The sequence below is a fragment of the Protobothrops mucrosquamatus genome, unplaced genomic scaffold (assembly GCF_001527695.2).
Source record: "Protobothrops mucrosquamatus isolate PMUCROS unplaced genomic scaffold, P.Mucros_1.0 scaffold49, whole genome shotgun sequence".
Lineage (NCBI taxonomy): Eukaryota > Metazoa > Chordata > Lepidosauria > Squamata > Viperidae > Protobothrops > Protobothrops mucrosquamatus.
Genome location: NW_015386431.1, coordinates 801,796 through 816,494, shown reverse-complemented (window position 1 = coordinate 816,494; position 14,699 = coordinate 801,796). Strand labels below are relative to the sequence as shown.

Sequence of the window (14,699 nt, the reverse complement as noted above, 5' to 3'; positions counted from 1 at the left end):
AACAAAATCAAAAAAAGCTTTAATCAGTGTAACTGTCAAGCTAGTGCAACTCTAAAATCCTTGGTTTACACAGAAACATCACACAGACAAGAAATTTATTTCTGACTAAACACAAAGAACTCCACATTTTCTTTTTAAGTATATTTTATTTGAAAGCACAGCACAAAATATATTCCTTTATTTGAAAGGAAAGTTTCAGGCTGGATATTTCTAAACATTTCCAGCTTTTCCAATTTGTTGACAAAATGTGAATTATTTTGGAGCTGTGTCCCTGTGGCTTGTCATGTCAGTTATTATATTGAAAAATTACTTAAAATGCTTTGACACTGAACTTTATGAATTTGTTCCAACTGACCTTGTCTCAGTTATTTGCCATTCTAGCACATTGTTATTTGCCTTGTGCAACGCTAAAAAAAACCCTGTAGCAAAAGACCTAGTATTTATGTGCCTACGAATAAAGAATCTGCTTTAAGTAAAGAAATCAACATGCTTGTCTCAAAGTCCATTTTCTCTCAGATGGTTTCCTTTCTGCAGAATTCCTCATAAAATGCTTCCATTTATTTGTTTTCTTTTTAATTCAGTGAAATGAACATTTAAACATATTTGTAAATTATCCTTTTCTCTGCACAGTTTAAGTTAATAAAATTAATATATAACGTTTCAGAATTGTTATATCTAAACTAATATTGTGGCTATATTGTCAATCAGTCACTGTCTTCAAAACATTTTCACTCTTTTTATTGTTACTTTTCTTTGGTTTTCTTCCTTTATTTTTTTATTTTGAAGGAAAGAAACATGAAGTTTAGTTTCTCGATTTTTAATTGGTTCAATTTCGGTTTTGTTTACCCTTTAATTCAAACTACAATGATTATTGCTAACAATAATAGCATAACAAATATTGTTCATAAAATGGACTTTTGGTTGAGCATCACCTTTACTTTTCATGAAATTGTCTGACCATTATATTCACTTGATCTAAATGGGCTATAATGCCAGTATAGGATTGGAATTCCTGATCATGTCTTTATCCCGTATAATAGTGCAGGAATTTTTTGTAAATATTGGTAGCAAAAGATGCTAAAATTTGAATGAAAAAGCCATGGGACCTGTACACATCCATGCCAAATTCTAGGTTTCCATTCTGCTAAAGTGTTTGTGTCATTTGCTTCTTACAGTACTGAGAAGTTACAGCTCCTTTGATGACTGAATTGTGCAAAAGAATATGTATACTCAAGTCTTTGTGCTATACGTTTATTTAAATCTTGTAGAATTCTGAAGCAACATGATATTAACTTCTTCTAATGGCATAATTGATATCCTCAGATGGTTTCATGTTGGATGATGTATTAGGAAGCAAGCATCAATTATGATAACATATAATATAAAAAAGCTATGCTATCCACAATTATGCACCATATTAAACCAAAATATGTTTGTAGTTTATCATGTCATGTGAAGCCAGCCTTTGGTTTGATTTATGGATTAGAATATTATGTGAATCCAACAAGTTATAGTTTATGAATTAATCATGGTTAAACAAACCATGACCTAATACAATGAATATACCAGATCTATACAATAGAGTGAGAATGACCAAGAACTGATTATAATTAAAGTATTTTTATAAAATGCAGAAAATACTACTTTTGTCTTTCTAAGTCCATTTATTTTTGTAATGATATTTTATGTTTATGTTTTTTCTTAGACGGCTTGATGCTAACCATATTAGCTTCATAACTCCCAACTGTTTCAGTGGCTTGGTGTCACTCAGATACCTGTGGCTAGATGATAACTCTTTGACTGAAATTCCAGTGCAAGCTTTCAGAGGTTTGCCAGCACTACAGGCAATGACTCTTGCACTCAACAAAATCTACTACATTCCAGATTATGCTTTTCGAAATCTCTCCAACTTAGTAGTGCTGTAAGTTTGTATTTGACTTTAGACATAAAATTTAATTAATTTTCAAGAACTTCAGCTACTGTCTTCATGAAAGTATGTGTTTAATATAAATCTAGTTCTTTTAGTAGAGCAGCAAATATTTAAGTCCAAAACCTGGTTAATGAAGCCAATTGAATGCTAATATGAGATAAAAAAATCCTGAAGCTGAAAATACTGAGATTTATATTTGTATTTTATTTTTGTATATTTTATTTTGGCAATATGTTTATAAAAAAGCTTTATTGCAGTTTAATCCTGAGATTAGTTGCATTAGAAAGTAAATATTTTGGGGTACAGTATTTTTTCTTTTTTCTACCTTATTTCAAAATAATTGTACCCTACCAAAAAGTTACGTAAATGTTCAGAATGGAAGAATCCCAACTGTTAAATGTATTGAAACTGATGTGGTCCCTAGCCTCCCACTCCCCATTGTAGTTAGGTTGGGTTGCTGCATTGGCTTGGGGCAGGGATATTAACATTTTTTTAGTGTCCTGTCCTGTCTGCATATTAAAAAAAAGTGAGAATGGGAGAAAAGTTAAAATGAATTAGTTAAAATGAAAATATATTAAGTATAGTAACCTTGATTTCGCTCCATGTATTTAATGATTTATCTTTCTGTTGCATAAACAATTATAGTTTTACAGCAGTTTTACTTTACTGGCAGAAAGGGAAGATATACATAAATTGTAAAACTAAGTAGAAACTTAAAATATTGGAGAAACATGAGGATTATTATAAGAATCATGTATGGTATTGACTTGAAGACTTTTACATTTAAGTTACTTGTGTAATCTCTGCACGCCAGTGTTATGTATTATTTCATCATGCTGCCTAATTGGATCTGCGGTACATAGTCTTGTACAGAAATCAAAATTCATTCATTCATTCATTCATTCATTCAGTTTCTATAGCTGCCCATCTCAATGACTTACAATTCAAAAACTATATTACAATTAAAACAATAAAAACATTTTAAAACAGTGCAAAACATTCAAAATAAATATACATAGCAGCTTAGATACTTGGCCAGTTAGCAATATGGAGCACTTCATACATTCAGTACCTCAGGCTTGGGAACACAGCCAGGTTTTTAGAGCCATACAAAAGACTAACAAGATTGGGGCAATTCTAATCTCCGATGGGAGGATGTTCTACAGAGTAGGAGTCACTGCAGAAATGCCTGTCTTCTAGTCCCCACCAGCTGACACTCTTTAACTGATGAGATCTGCAGCATACCTATTCTGCTAGATCGATTTGGATGTGTAGAGAGTTATGGAAAAAAATGTGATCCCCAGGTAAACCCTCAGGTAACCTAAGCCATGTAGGGCTTTAAAAGGTGGCAACCAACATCTTGAATTGCACCCAGAAACATATCAATAGCCAATTCAGCTAACACAGAAGTAGGGTTACTTATGCTGTATATCTAGCACATTGACTATCCATGCAGCTGCATTCTACACCAGCTGAAGTTTTCAAATGCTCTTCAGAGGCTGCCTCATGTAAAATGTGTCGTAGTGGTCTAAACAAGAGATCAAAGAATGGATGCAACTGACATACCACCTGAAGGAGTGCAAAGGCCCTTCTAGCCAAGACTGTCACTTGTTCTTCAAGCAGGAGCCGAAAGTTTAAAAGGACTCCCAGCTTGTGTACAACCCCATCTGGAACTAAAGATGGAAGAACCTTGTCTCTGGAGGATCCAAATATTGACAGCCACTCTATCTTGTTAAGGTTAATATAAAGGGACATGGAGTGGTATGTGTGATAAGACATGATTCTGATTCCATATCTAACATTGGTTCCAAAATACAAAAATAGATTCTTACAAGTAATAGGATCCCTTATGTGATACTTTCCTTAAAACATTCTCATTTGACGTGTAGGATATAAGAAATATTTTTAAAAGTAAATGTATAAAGAAATATTTGTTATTTAATAACAGTATGTCCAGATGGTTCACATTCAGGAACTTGGTGATCCCCATAGCCAGATATTTAGCTATTTGTTCTTCATTCAGTTAACAAGAATAACATGCAAAATAATCAATGATAATGTCTGGTCTCCTTTGCTGTCAACCTTCTATATGATAGGCCATTTCGAAGGTACCTAACTGGAGGGAAGTGTCCTGGTGGTCTTTGTTTCATTGGCTTTTAGTATGTTTCAAGGGGCCATAACACATCATATTTCTGAAATAAGTAATTTGGGGGTGGATAACAGGTTTCTGTGGGATAACCACTTTGATTTGGGGGAGTGCTCAGTAGTTATTATTACCGTGAGAATGGCACTGGAAGAAATTTGAGCTTGTGGTAGAATCATCCTTGCTAGTACAGTCAAAAGGATATTGGGAAAACTAAGAGTAATCGATAGGGGAAATTAATGCTAATGATGCTTTACAAGTTTGAGAGAAACAACCATATCTTGGAAAATATTCTAAAACCAAAGCCAAAGAAAGCAATGGCAAGCCATTTTTGTGTTGCTACTACTATTTGGACGTGTGACTATAATATTTAGGCAGTTATGGGTGCTGATAAAACTTCAAGGTTGAAAAGCACTGTAAGGATGAGGATGAAGTTTCCATGAGTACATTTGAAGATGATAGCATGGCTATGCTAAAGCTGCAAAACAGTGCTATCATCACATTACAGATTTGGAGTAGAAAAATAAGAGTATCTAAAAGAGGAACTAATAAAAACTGTTTTCTTGAAGTGGTGATCAGCAAATAAAAACTCACAAATTTTGGGCATGTAGTATGAACAGATAATGAGCTAGAAAATATTTTACCTTGACAAACTTAAATGTAAAAGAACATTAAATAAAGTGCATAGACAGGAAGATAGAGATTACTGAATTTTTATTATAGATAAATAATGTAAGCATTTGTACACAGAATGGGATTTGGTCTTGACTGAAGAGCACCTAAATTAATTTTGAAAAGAGCAAGAAAGCACTTAATCATATGTTGAGATGTAGGTAAGAAAAGAACATGAGCAATATAAGAAGAGAAGTCATGAAAATAGAAATTGTTCATTTAAGCAGATGAGCCAAATGAAAATGCAAATAGATGAGCAATTGGTAGAATCTATTCTGTACTATCCAGATGTTTGTAAAAATAACTTTCACAAATGATGGGAGAGCAGGGGTAACCATTAAAATGTTTTCCTTTGTTGTAGTTTTCTATACATATTTTTTTCCTCATATTCTTAATGGTCTGCTTTAGGCATCTCCATAACAATAGAATCAACTTCTTGGGAAAGAAATGCTTCGATGGCCTCCATAGCCTAGAGACTTTGTGAGTTGACCTTTTCTACATGCCTTTTCCAGTGTTTCCATTGACATTCTGCAAATCATTTTTTAAAAAAGCCTAAATAAAGATTTAGAGAAGTTCCTAATGTTGACTCTATTGTTAAATTCTTAAGGATGCAATCCAATCCACACTTAAATGGAAGCCAGTTTTCCTCATTTTATTTTCCTTTAATTTATAGGATTGCTTTGCTATATATTAGCTTTTTTATTTAATAGACAATGAGCATTTGAAAAAGCTAATGGATATGTACTAAAAGAATAATCAATAGCTCTCTGTTGACTAATTAAATTTTTGATCAATCTTTGAAAAATTTGGCCAGATTAAACTATAGTTTTGTTCATATTTGCAAAAACAGGTTTTACTAATGTATTAAAAATTGCAAAGACTAGTAAAAATATTTTTCTTATTTTTCCTTTAAGGTTAATTTAGTAAACTGACATGAACTTTAAGGATGATAGAGCATAACTTACTCTGATCAACTTAATCAAAAAAAGGGATCTAAAGTTGAGGAGGGCAGATTAATCAAGGAGAATATAACAAAATATTAAATAAATGCAAATATCAATTATATTTATTAAAAAAATCATTAATTGGCATGGGTCCAATCTACTTGAGGAACCATCTCACCCCAGTGAGACTGGCCCATCCCACCCATGATGGCAGAGGACGCATACCGTGAATCCTGTCAGCCAGTCTGGAACATCTTATCCCCTGAGATGAGTCTGGTTCCCACCCTCCTAATATTTTGTAAGAGCCTTAAGACCTGACTCTGCCAGATGTCTTGGACATCCAATGGGAAAGCTTCATACTGGAGGTGGTTGATTAATTTAAATTCAACCCCCTTCCCTCTCCCTTGTGTCCAGCTCCCTTCTTTGCCAGTTTGTGTCCATAATTTTATCAGTCAATGTTTTTATCTGCTGTGTTCTTACGATGGGTGATATTAATGTTTTTCAGAGTTGTTGGGTACAAGATGGTGGCAAATACATTTTATAAATAAAAAAGTTCTATAAATGTATAAATCTAAAAATGCAGTGCAAAACAGATAAGCTCTTTCAAATATAAAGATTAGGTAGCATCTAACGAGGGGTGTTTTTTTTCCAATTCAGAGATTTAAATTACAACAATCTAAATGAATTTCCCACTTCTATCAATGTCCTCAGAAACCTGAAAGAACTGTGAGTACAGAATTGATCTTCAGCTCCTCAGTTTCCAGTGTTCATTTTGATTCAGACTTGATTCAGACTTGAACACTGGGCGCTATCTAACAAAATGAAATTCAATGGTGAAAAAAGCAAGGCTCTATATTTAGGCAAGAAAAACCAAATGTACAGGTATAGTATAGGCCTATAGGGGGTACCTTGCTCAATAGTAGTAACTGTGGGAGGGACTTCGGAATCCTAGTGGACAATCACCTAAATATGAGTCAGCAGTGTGCTGCAGCTGCCAAAAAGGCCAACACAGTGCTAGGCTGCATTAACAGAGGGATAGAATCAAGATCACGTGAAGTGTTAATGCCACTTTACAATGCCTTGATAAGGCCACACTTGGAATACTGCATCCAGTTTTGGTCACCACGATGTAAAAAAGATGTTGAGACTCTAGAAAGAGTACAGAGAAGAGCAACAAAGATGATTAGGGGACTGGAGACTAAAGCATATAAGGAACGGCTGCTGGAATTGGATATGTCTAGTTTAATGAAGAGAAGGACGAGGGGGGACATGATAGCAGTGTTCCAATGTCTCAGGGGCTGCCACAAAAAAGAGGGAGTCAAGTTATTTTCCAAGGCGCCTGAAGGCAGGACAAGAAGCAACGGGTGGAAACTAAGCAAGGAGAGAAGCAACCTAGAACTAAGTAGAAACTTCCTGACAGTTAGAACAATTAACCAGTGGAACAACCTGCCTCCAGAAGCAGTGAATGCTCCAACACTGGAGGTTTTTAAGAAGAGACTAGACAGTCATTTGTCCGAAATGATATAGGGTTTCCTGCCTGAGCAAAGGGTTGGACTAGATGACCTCCAAGGTCCTTTCCAACTTTACTATTATTATTATTATTATTATTATTATTATTATTATTATTATTATTATTATTATTATTATTATTATTATTATAGTCCTGACATATTTATTATCGCAGTTCTACAGCAAAAATCACTGCCTATTTTTCAGAATATACATTTCATTTCAGCTTTTGTAGATATTGTTTTTTTAAATTGGTAATTCTAGTTGTCTGAAATGAAAATGCAGGGATAAATTATAAAAAAGCAGCATACTCTGATACATTGAGGCTATCTGTAATAGTGGAATATTTGGTTAATGTCCTAGTACAATTTTAGAATTGTAATGCAATATCCTTACAAATATTAAATTAGATTATTGTTAAATATTAAAGTCTTGAAATAAGTGCATTAAATAATATAAGTAGATTAAATAGTAAAAACATTTCTAGAGAAATTTACATTGTTAAACATATTTGTGTCTCTGTTATGGTTTGTAGTTTGAAAGATAAATTATATTTTGCCAACTGAATCTGCTTTCTAATATCTGAAACTGGGATGGCCAAAATTGGTTCCCCTACCTCTTCTTCCCCATGTCATTACTTACAATATACACCAAGATGTCCTGCTAAATGTAGTGGGCAATAGAGCAGGGTTCCTTTTTTCTATAGAGAGGAGGGGAAGAGTAAAAATAGTATTTCCATTAGCCTACTGTGTTTCTCCGAAAGTAAGACACTGTATTACTTTCTTTTGAGTTCTGAAGTAAGCACAGTGTTTTCCTTTCAGGGAGGGCTTACTTTTTGCCGGTACTGGCATCAGTAGGCTGCGAGTGCGCAGGGGGTGGGGTGGAACCTGTGCATGGATTAGAGAAGCAACGCGGCGTCGAGAGTGTGGTGGCGGACCAGTTGCTTCCCTCCCCCTACCAGACACCTGCCGAAACCACGGAGAGTAAGGTTGCCGCACCCGCCCCTGGCCAGATGCCCTCGCCTCTCCCAAGCATTTTTTTTACTAACCTGCCTTTCAGCTGCATTCTGTTTCTCCATTCGTTTCTCAGCCTTTGCCGTGTGTTTGTAGGACAAAAAAAAAATACAATCAGACTTTCTAACTTCTCACGAGATCTCAAGAAGTTAGAAAGTCTGATTGAACTTTTTTTTTTTTACCGGTACTCCCACAAACACACGGCGAAGGCTGAAAAGCGAATGGAGAAATGGAATGCAGCTGAAACACAGGTTAGGAAAAAAAATGCTTGGGGGAGGCGAGGGCATCTGGGCGGCGGCAGGCAGGGTGTTGAGGTGGGAGCCAGCAAAGGCTCAGAAAGGGAGGATACTGAAGTGGGCGGTTGGGCCATTGGCAAGAGCAACGCGGCTCAGCGGAAAGCGGCCTCGGAACAAGTTGGGCAAGTAAGGAAAGAAATCGTCGCTCCCCCCAGGAATTGCCTTTCTTTCCTTACCTGACTCCCAGCCCCATGCCGTTTCTCCTTTGTGATCTGCCGCCGCCGCATGCAGGGAAACAAAGAAAGTTTTCTTGGGGGGGAAAAAAGGTCAATCAATCAATTTCAACTTCTTGCGGAAAAAAAAATCTCGCGAAGTTGGGCGCCAAAACCTCGCGCATCATGCCCAATACTGCTGCCATGAGGCCACAAAACCAGCCGGGCAGTGGTAGGGAACCATTATAATGGCACGTGGCTCATAAGGGGAGAGGATCCGCCAGGCCTCATGGCAACAGCATTGGGTGTGACGCATGAGGCAGCAAATGGCCATAGCCGGCAGCAAATGGCCGTGTCACGCCGAAAACGGCCATTTGCTGCCTCCTGCCCAGGCCGTCTGTGTAGGCCCTTAAGTAGGGCTTACGCTTGGGGAGAGCTTATATTAGGCCCACCCCACCCCGAAAATCAGCTGGGGCTTACTTTCAGGGGTAGGTTTACTTTTGGGAAAACACGGTAGTTGTGTGTGACTGGTAATGCTTACAAAGTCTCTGCTATGCAAGGGCCTTAGTTTGAGATTGTTGAAATAACATTGTCCAAGTTTTTTCATTCACACAGAATCTGTTAAGGGGAAAAAAGTTTAAATAGCTATACACTTCCACACAAATACATATAGAGAGAGAAATGCATGTTTGTGAGGTTAGAAAGAAAAAGCAAGGTGAAAAAGATACCTTGGATAAAACTTGATTTTTTTTTAATACTGTCAAAGTCAATAGGAAATGAATTTGAAACTGATAATAATAGCATTTTTAAAATATGTATAGGTTTCTGCAAATGCTGACAGCCTTGTACTGTTTCATTGTTCATTTTCACTTTGTTTTCCTACAGATATACTATTTCTTAGGCAATCAATTTCCAGAGACAGACATTATATAGTCACTAATAGCAGCCCAAACAATGAAAAAAGTTTAGTGAACCATGCAATAGTTCAGTTTAAACTTGAGTGACTTCGTTTGTACCTCAATGGAAAAACAAATGTTTCCCATGCAATCATTGCTATTTTGTTAAAACTTTAGTGCTTCTTTTGTTCTAGTTCTAGATAGTTATGCAAGTAAATAATATACTTCAGTTAATTTGGAAATAATTTGCTTACTTCTTAAATGACAATATTTACATTATCATTTAACAAAACTCTCATATAGGAATGTTATGAAAAACCATATGCCTTGAGACTTGTACATCTGTTCATATACAGTAATGTTCTTAATTAAAATAAATGTACTTGGAAGTGTTATTATTTGGTTTGATTGTGGTTATTGGGGGAGAAGTAATGGTGTTGTAAGTAAATTATTTTTTGCATATTATTAAATATATGAAACATTTGAAAAAATGATACTATTGCTAAAAATTACTTTTATTAATCTAAGCATTCATTTACTGATCTTGTCAGTTGGCAGCATCTGATTGGGCTGGGAAGCTAAGCAGAGTTGGGCCTGTTTAGAACTTGGAGGAAATACATCCTGGAATACCAGAGTTTAAAGTGTACCAGAGTATATTGAAAGTAAAATGAAAACAAAAACTATTTACTAAGATGTATTGGTAAACCAATTCCATTTGCCAAAAAAGGTGCATGAGTATATCCATGAACTCTCCAGGAACCAAATTTGATTTAAAGGAGATTTTACTTTATCCCTATGTATAGTACCTTTGAGGAACTTATTGAGAACTAAAAATCTCCTATATTGTGATAGCTGCTCCCTTTCTATAACCTAATTTATTTAGAATAACTTTGGGTAACTTTGTCTTTGGATAACTCTAAACAATTTTTTGTTTCTATATATTGTGGGCATGTACTCTATTTTTGTTATTTCCTATCTAGCGGATTTCATAATAACAACATTAGGTCAATACCTGAACAGGCATTTATGGGCAACCCATCACTTACAGCAATGTAAGTTATAAAAGTTTACTTTTTCTAGAAACTTTTATTTCTTTTTTATTAACTACTTTATTTCATTATAGATTAATTTTTTTTAGTATTTTATATAATATGATGTTTCTCAAATATTATTAAATTCTAGCTTCTTTTATATATACTGTATTGAATCTTTAATCTGAATCTATTCATTGGTGCCATCTGCCATTTTGTAGTTTCCATATTCCTTAATTTGATAAGCCATTCTATACTAGTCTTATCACATTGCCAGCTGAGGTAACAATTACATTTGTTCCAGTGAGGCCTAATGAGCATACGCTTTCTGTTCTAACCATTGGCATGTATCTATGTAATACCCTTTTACACTGAACTTGATTTTGAGCGCAAATGCTTATAAAAATTGCTGATATAACTGTAACATATTTTGTTTTACTAAGCTTAGAATGTGCATAAACTTTTTGGTCCCCAGATTGCATTTTTTACTGGCTGTTTTCTTATGTTAGTCTATTACAGAAAGAACTGATTATTTGGATTCACTCAAATTAGTGTTCAACATAGTCACCTTTGTGGATAACTAATGCTGCAGAAGTCACTTACTCTTTTTACATTTATATGAAACTACTATATAAAGTCATTCAAGTTCTGGGTAAAAATGTTATCTGTTTCATAGACAGTTATATTTCTTGCCTCTATTTTCTATTCCCATGGAGGCAAGAGAAATCTTTAAAGGATGCCTAACAATAGATTGGAAAAAATAAAACTTAACCTAGATTAAGATTTTGGACCTGAAGATTAAGAAAGATGTTTGCTCAGTTTTATTTTAAAAAATGATTTAGTATATATAATTTGGGAAGCAAATACGGTAGTTCTGGAGATAAGCATTCAGTAAAAAGATTGCAGGCAAGGTCATAAATCCTTTTATGAGAATATCCAGTAAATTGCATCAGAATTTCAAGAATTAAATCTTACAGTGTTAAATTCATTTTCTTCACAGCCATTTTTATGATAATCCTATCCAGATTGTGGGAAAGTCTGCTTTTCACCATTTACCTGAACTCAGAACCCTGTATGTATTTATACCTTTAAAAGCACGTGAGCTCCAAACAAAAATTCTTTCACTCCTTAAACCACAACATTAATACGTTGTGTTTGTAATTATAGAACATTAAATGGTGCTTCAGAGATGACAGAATTTCCTGATTTGACTGGGACCACAAGCCTGGAAAGCTTGTAAGTATTGGATCTATAGTTTGTTATTTTTGAAAATATATGGTAGCAGTTATTTTAGATGTCCAGTTTCTTTAAAGGAATTGTCATTCAATCAGTAATTTATTTGTAACCAAGTGTACAAAATCATTGATCCTAAATTTGTGATGGATTTGAATTAGCATGATCTAATCTATATATGCTTATTGAGCTGTTAGGATTTTTGGTTGGCTGACTGACTCACTGATTGCATAGTGGAGAACCAGGTGAATCTATAGGTTCCTGATATGATTTTCTTTTAGCTCTCAGCCTTATCCTTGTACTAATCCTCTTAAATGTATGCACATAATATTGATTACAGATTCAGATTCAGATTTTTCAACAGTGAGAGAATTAACACTTCTTAATTCTTATGAATTAGACCAATAGCACCGAATAGAAATATCACTCAGGACTTCAGATTAATCTACTATGGACTAAGTTAATTTCTACTGTAATTATTAACTATTTGAAATTTCTTATCTTAATAGGATCCTTACAGGAGCTCAGATCACAACTCTTCCAGAATCAATATGTGAGCATCTCCCTAATCTCCAAGTACTGTAAGTATAGTGGAGAGAGGATGTTAAATCATACCACTGATTCAGAGAAAACATACAATATTGGTTACAGGAATGTTTACAACTCTCTAAATCAGACATGTCAAACACAAGGCCCGGGGGCCGGATGCGGCCCGCGAAGTGGTTTCATGTGGCCTGCGAAGCCATCCTGGAAACAGTGAGGAAACGGCCCCCGTTGCCTTGGCCCTGGCCCAGGCTGGCCGGGAGCCAATCTACAATTTTATGGTGGCCATCTATGCTGAAACACATTCAGTCTTAGCTGCACAAGGCCATCTGGAAACAGCGAGGAACCAGCTCCTGCCATGTCGCCCCCGCCCCCTGGGTGCATGCTGGGGAGGTGTCACCTTTTTGAGGAATGAAGAAATGCACCATTGCGCTGGCCACTTCCAGGCGATGGTGCATTTCTTCATTCCTCACAAAGGGTGACACCTCCCCAACTGCGTTTTTTGCCTGTTTTTCTTCCTCCCTCATCTCAAATATTTTCCCATCACTCTGTACTTAGGAAAGAAGGAAGGAAAGAAGGAAAGGAGAGGGAGGGTCTGAGGGAAGTCCTACCTTAGTCCTGCCCTGCTTCCCTTTCATCATCCCCTTGCCCCCTCCTCCTGGCCTATCCTGGGGGTTTCCCATCCTATTGCTAAGGAAGCTTTGGATACAAAGCCGGATCTCCTCCCATAGAGAGGGAATGGGCCTCCCTCTGAATTTGCCCTTGTACCCATCATGAGCACCTGGCTAAGGAGAGCAAGCACAGCAGCAGCAGCCTTAAGGAGGAGGTAAGTGCAGCTGGGCACCCCCTTGGGGAAGTGGGGCTAGGCTTGGTGCCGCGGGTGCTTGAGGGCCAGGCTGGGCGTTTGACCTCTGCTGCCCAGGGCTCCGGGCAGCCCGCACCACCATCCAGCCCCCCCTGCATGGCCTGAGAGGAACAGTGAGGCTCTTCCAGTGGACCATGCCTTGGCACTTGCCCTGGTCCCACCCCCTTCTGCCAGAGACCCTCAGATCTGTCCCACTCCTGCCCAGGCCCCCACAGGCACACTTGACGCAAACGATGCAGAGCTGGCCATGCCCACCCAGTAGGTCACACCCACCCTGGCCACACCCACTCAGCCCCCTGAGGGCAACCGCAATGCTGATGCGGCCCTCAATAAAATTGAGTTTGACACCCCTGCTCTAAATGATAAATCATCAATAGTATAATGACTTCTTAGAAAGGGAAATCTGGGTTGAAATTACACATATGTTTACTATATTAATTTGAATAAAGAATCTAGAAATAATCCTCCCTAACTTTGTTCTGTCCAGATGTGTATTGGTATTGGGAAAGACCTTATAAAATGGGGGGAAGAGGTGCTGCCCTAGGGAACAGTCAGATAAGAGATAGCATAGCCTACAGCTGGAGAGTGGACAGGGACTCACTCAAGTTTCTCAGACAGCAGGAAAATTATACTTCCAGACTTGCAAGATTCTGTTGATGTATCTTTACATTGAAGTAGAATTAGCTTAGCTTGTCCTGTCTTCTATGTGATCTACCTAATAAGCCTGACAAGATGTGACACATCAAAACTCTTAGAAATTCACAGGGAACTTTACCCATTTGGACGGTGTTATTTTAGGATGCTTTTTAAAAGATGCTTTTAAAAATCAAGTTAATGTTATTGGGTAGAAGAAAATAATACTAGAATTGGATAATTCTAGTAGATCAAGATAAACAAACACTACTGTAAAGAGTTCAGATCAGAACTAGCAAGCTGATTTATAAGTGTTTTAAGGAGAAAATTTTAAGAATGTGTACAATAATTTTACCAGTTATTTACATTTCTTCCTATGTTTCAAATTATTTTTAAAAATCATCAGTTTTTGGAAAGCACCCTGGATGATAGGAATATCCTATTTTCTTCACCTTATATCAAATCCAGACTGTAAAATCTTTCTACAGGACAGGATGCTTTACTGAAATATGTTTTCTTTACATGTTAATACATGTTTACATTGAAATAAAGTACACAATATGGTATTAAGCAATCCACATTTGCAATATAATCTTCTGTAACTTTTTCTCTCTCTTACATTTATTCAGTTTGAACATTGAATAGTTGCTCTGAGAAAGCTTTTTTCTTATAATGATTAACCAGTGTATTGTTGTAACTTTCAAGAACTCTATGGAAGTAGTTTAATCACTATCAAAAATAATAATTCTGTCTCATTCTTTGTGAATCAACTAACTATATTTTCCATATACCATTACATCATGATGAATGTAACTGGTACTAGTCTGCTCAGTGAACAT

General features: G+C 36.3%; 1 protein-coding gene across 1 annotated transcript in view; it reads left to right on the top strand.

Moving 5' to 3' along the window:
• LGR5 (leucine rich repeat containing G protein-coupled receptor 5) overlaps window positions 1–14,699 on the top strand; it is a 75,653-nt gene that overhangs the window by 47,909 nt on the left and 13,045 nt on the right. Inside the window, exons 5-11 of the mRNA XM_015811782.1 lie at window positions 1,706–1,921; window positions 5,154–5,225; window positions 6,347–6,415; window positions 10,536–10,607; window positions 11,587–11,658; window positions 11,754–11,822; window positions 12,329–12,400. Of these exons, the coding sequence (XP_015667268.1) occupies window positions 1,706–1,921; window positions 5,154–5,225; window positions 6,347–6,415; window positions 10,536–10,607; window positions 11,587–11,658; window positions 11,754–11,822; window positions 12,329–12,400 (642 nt within the window). The remainder of the gene's footprint in view (window positions 1–1,705; window positions 1,922–5,153; window positions 5,226–6,346; window positions 6,416–10,535; window positions 10,608–11,586; window positions 11,659–11,753; window positions 11,823–12,328; window positions 12,401–14,699) is intronic.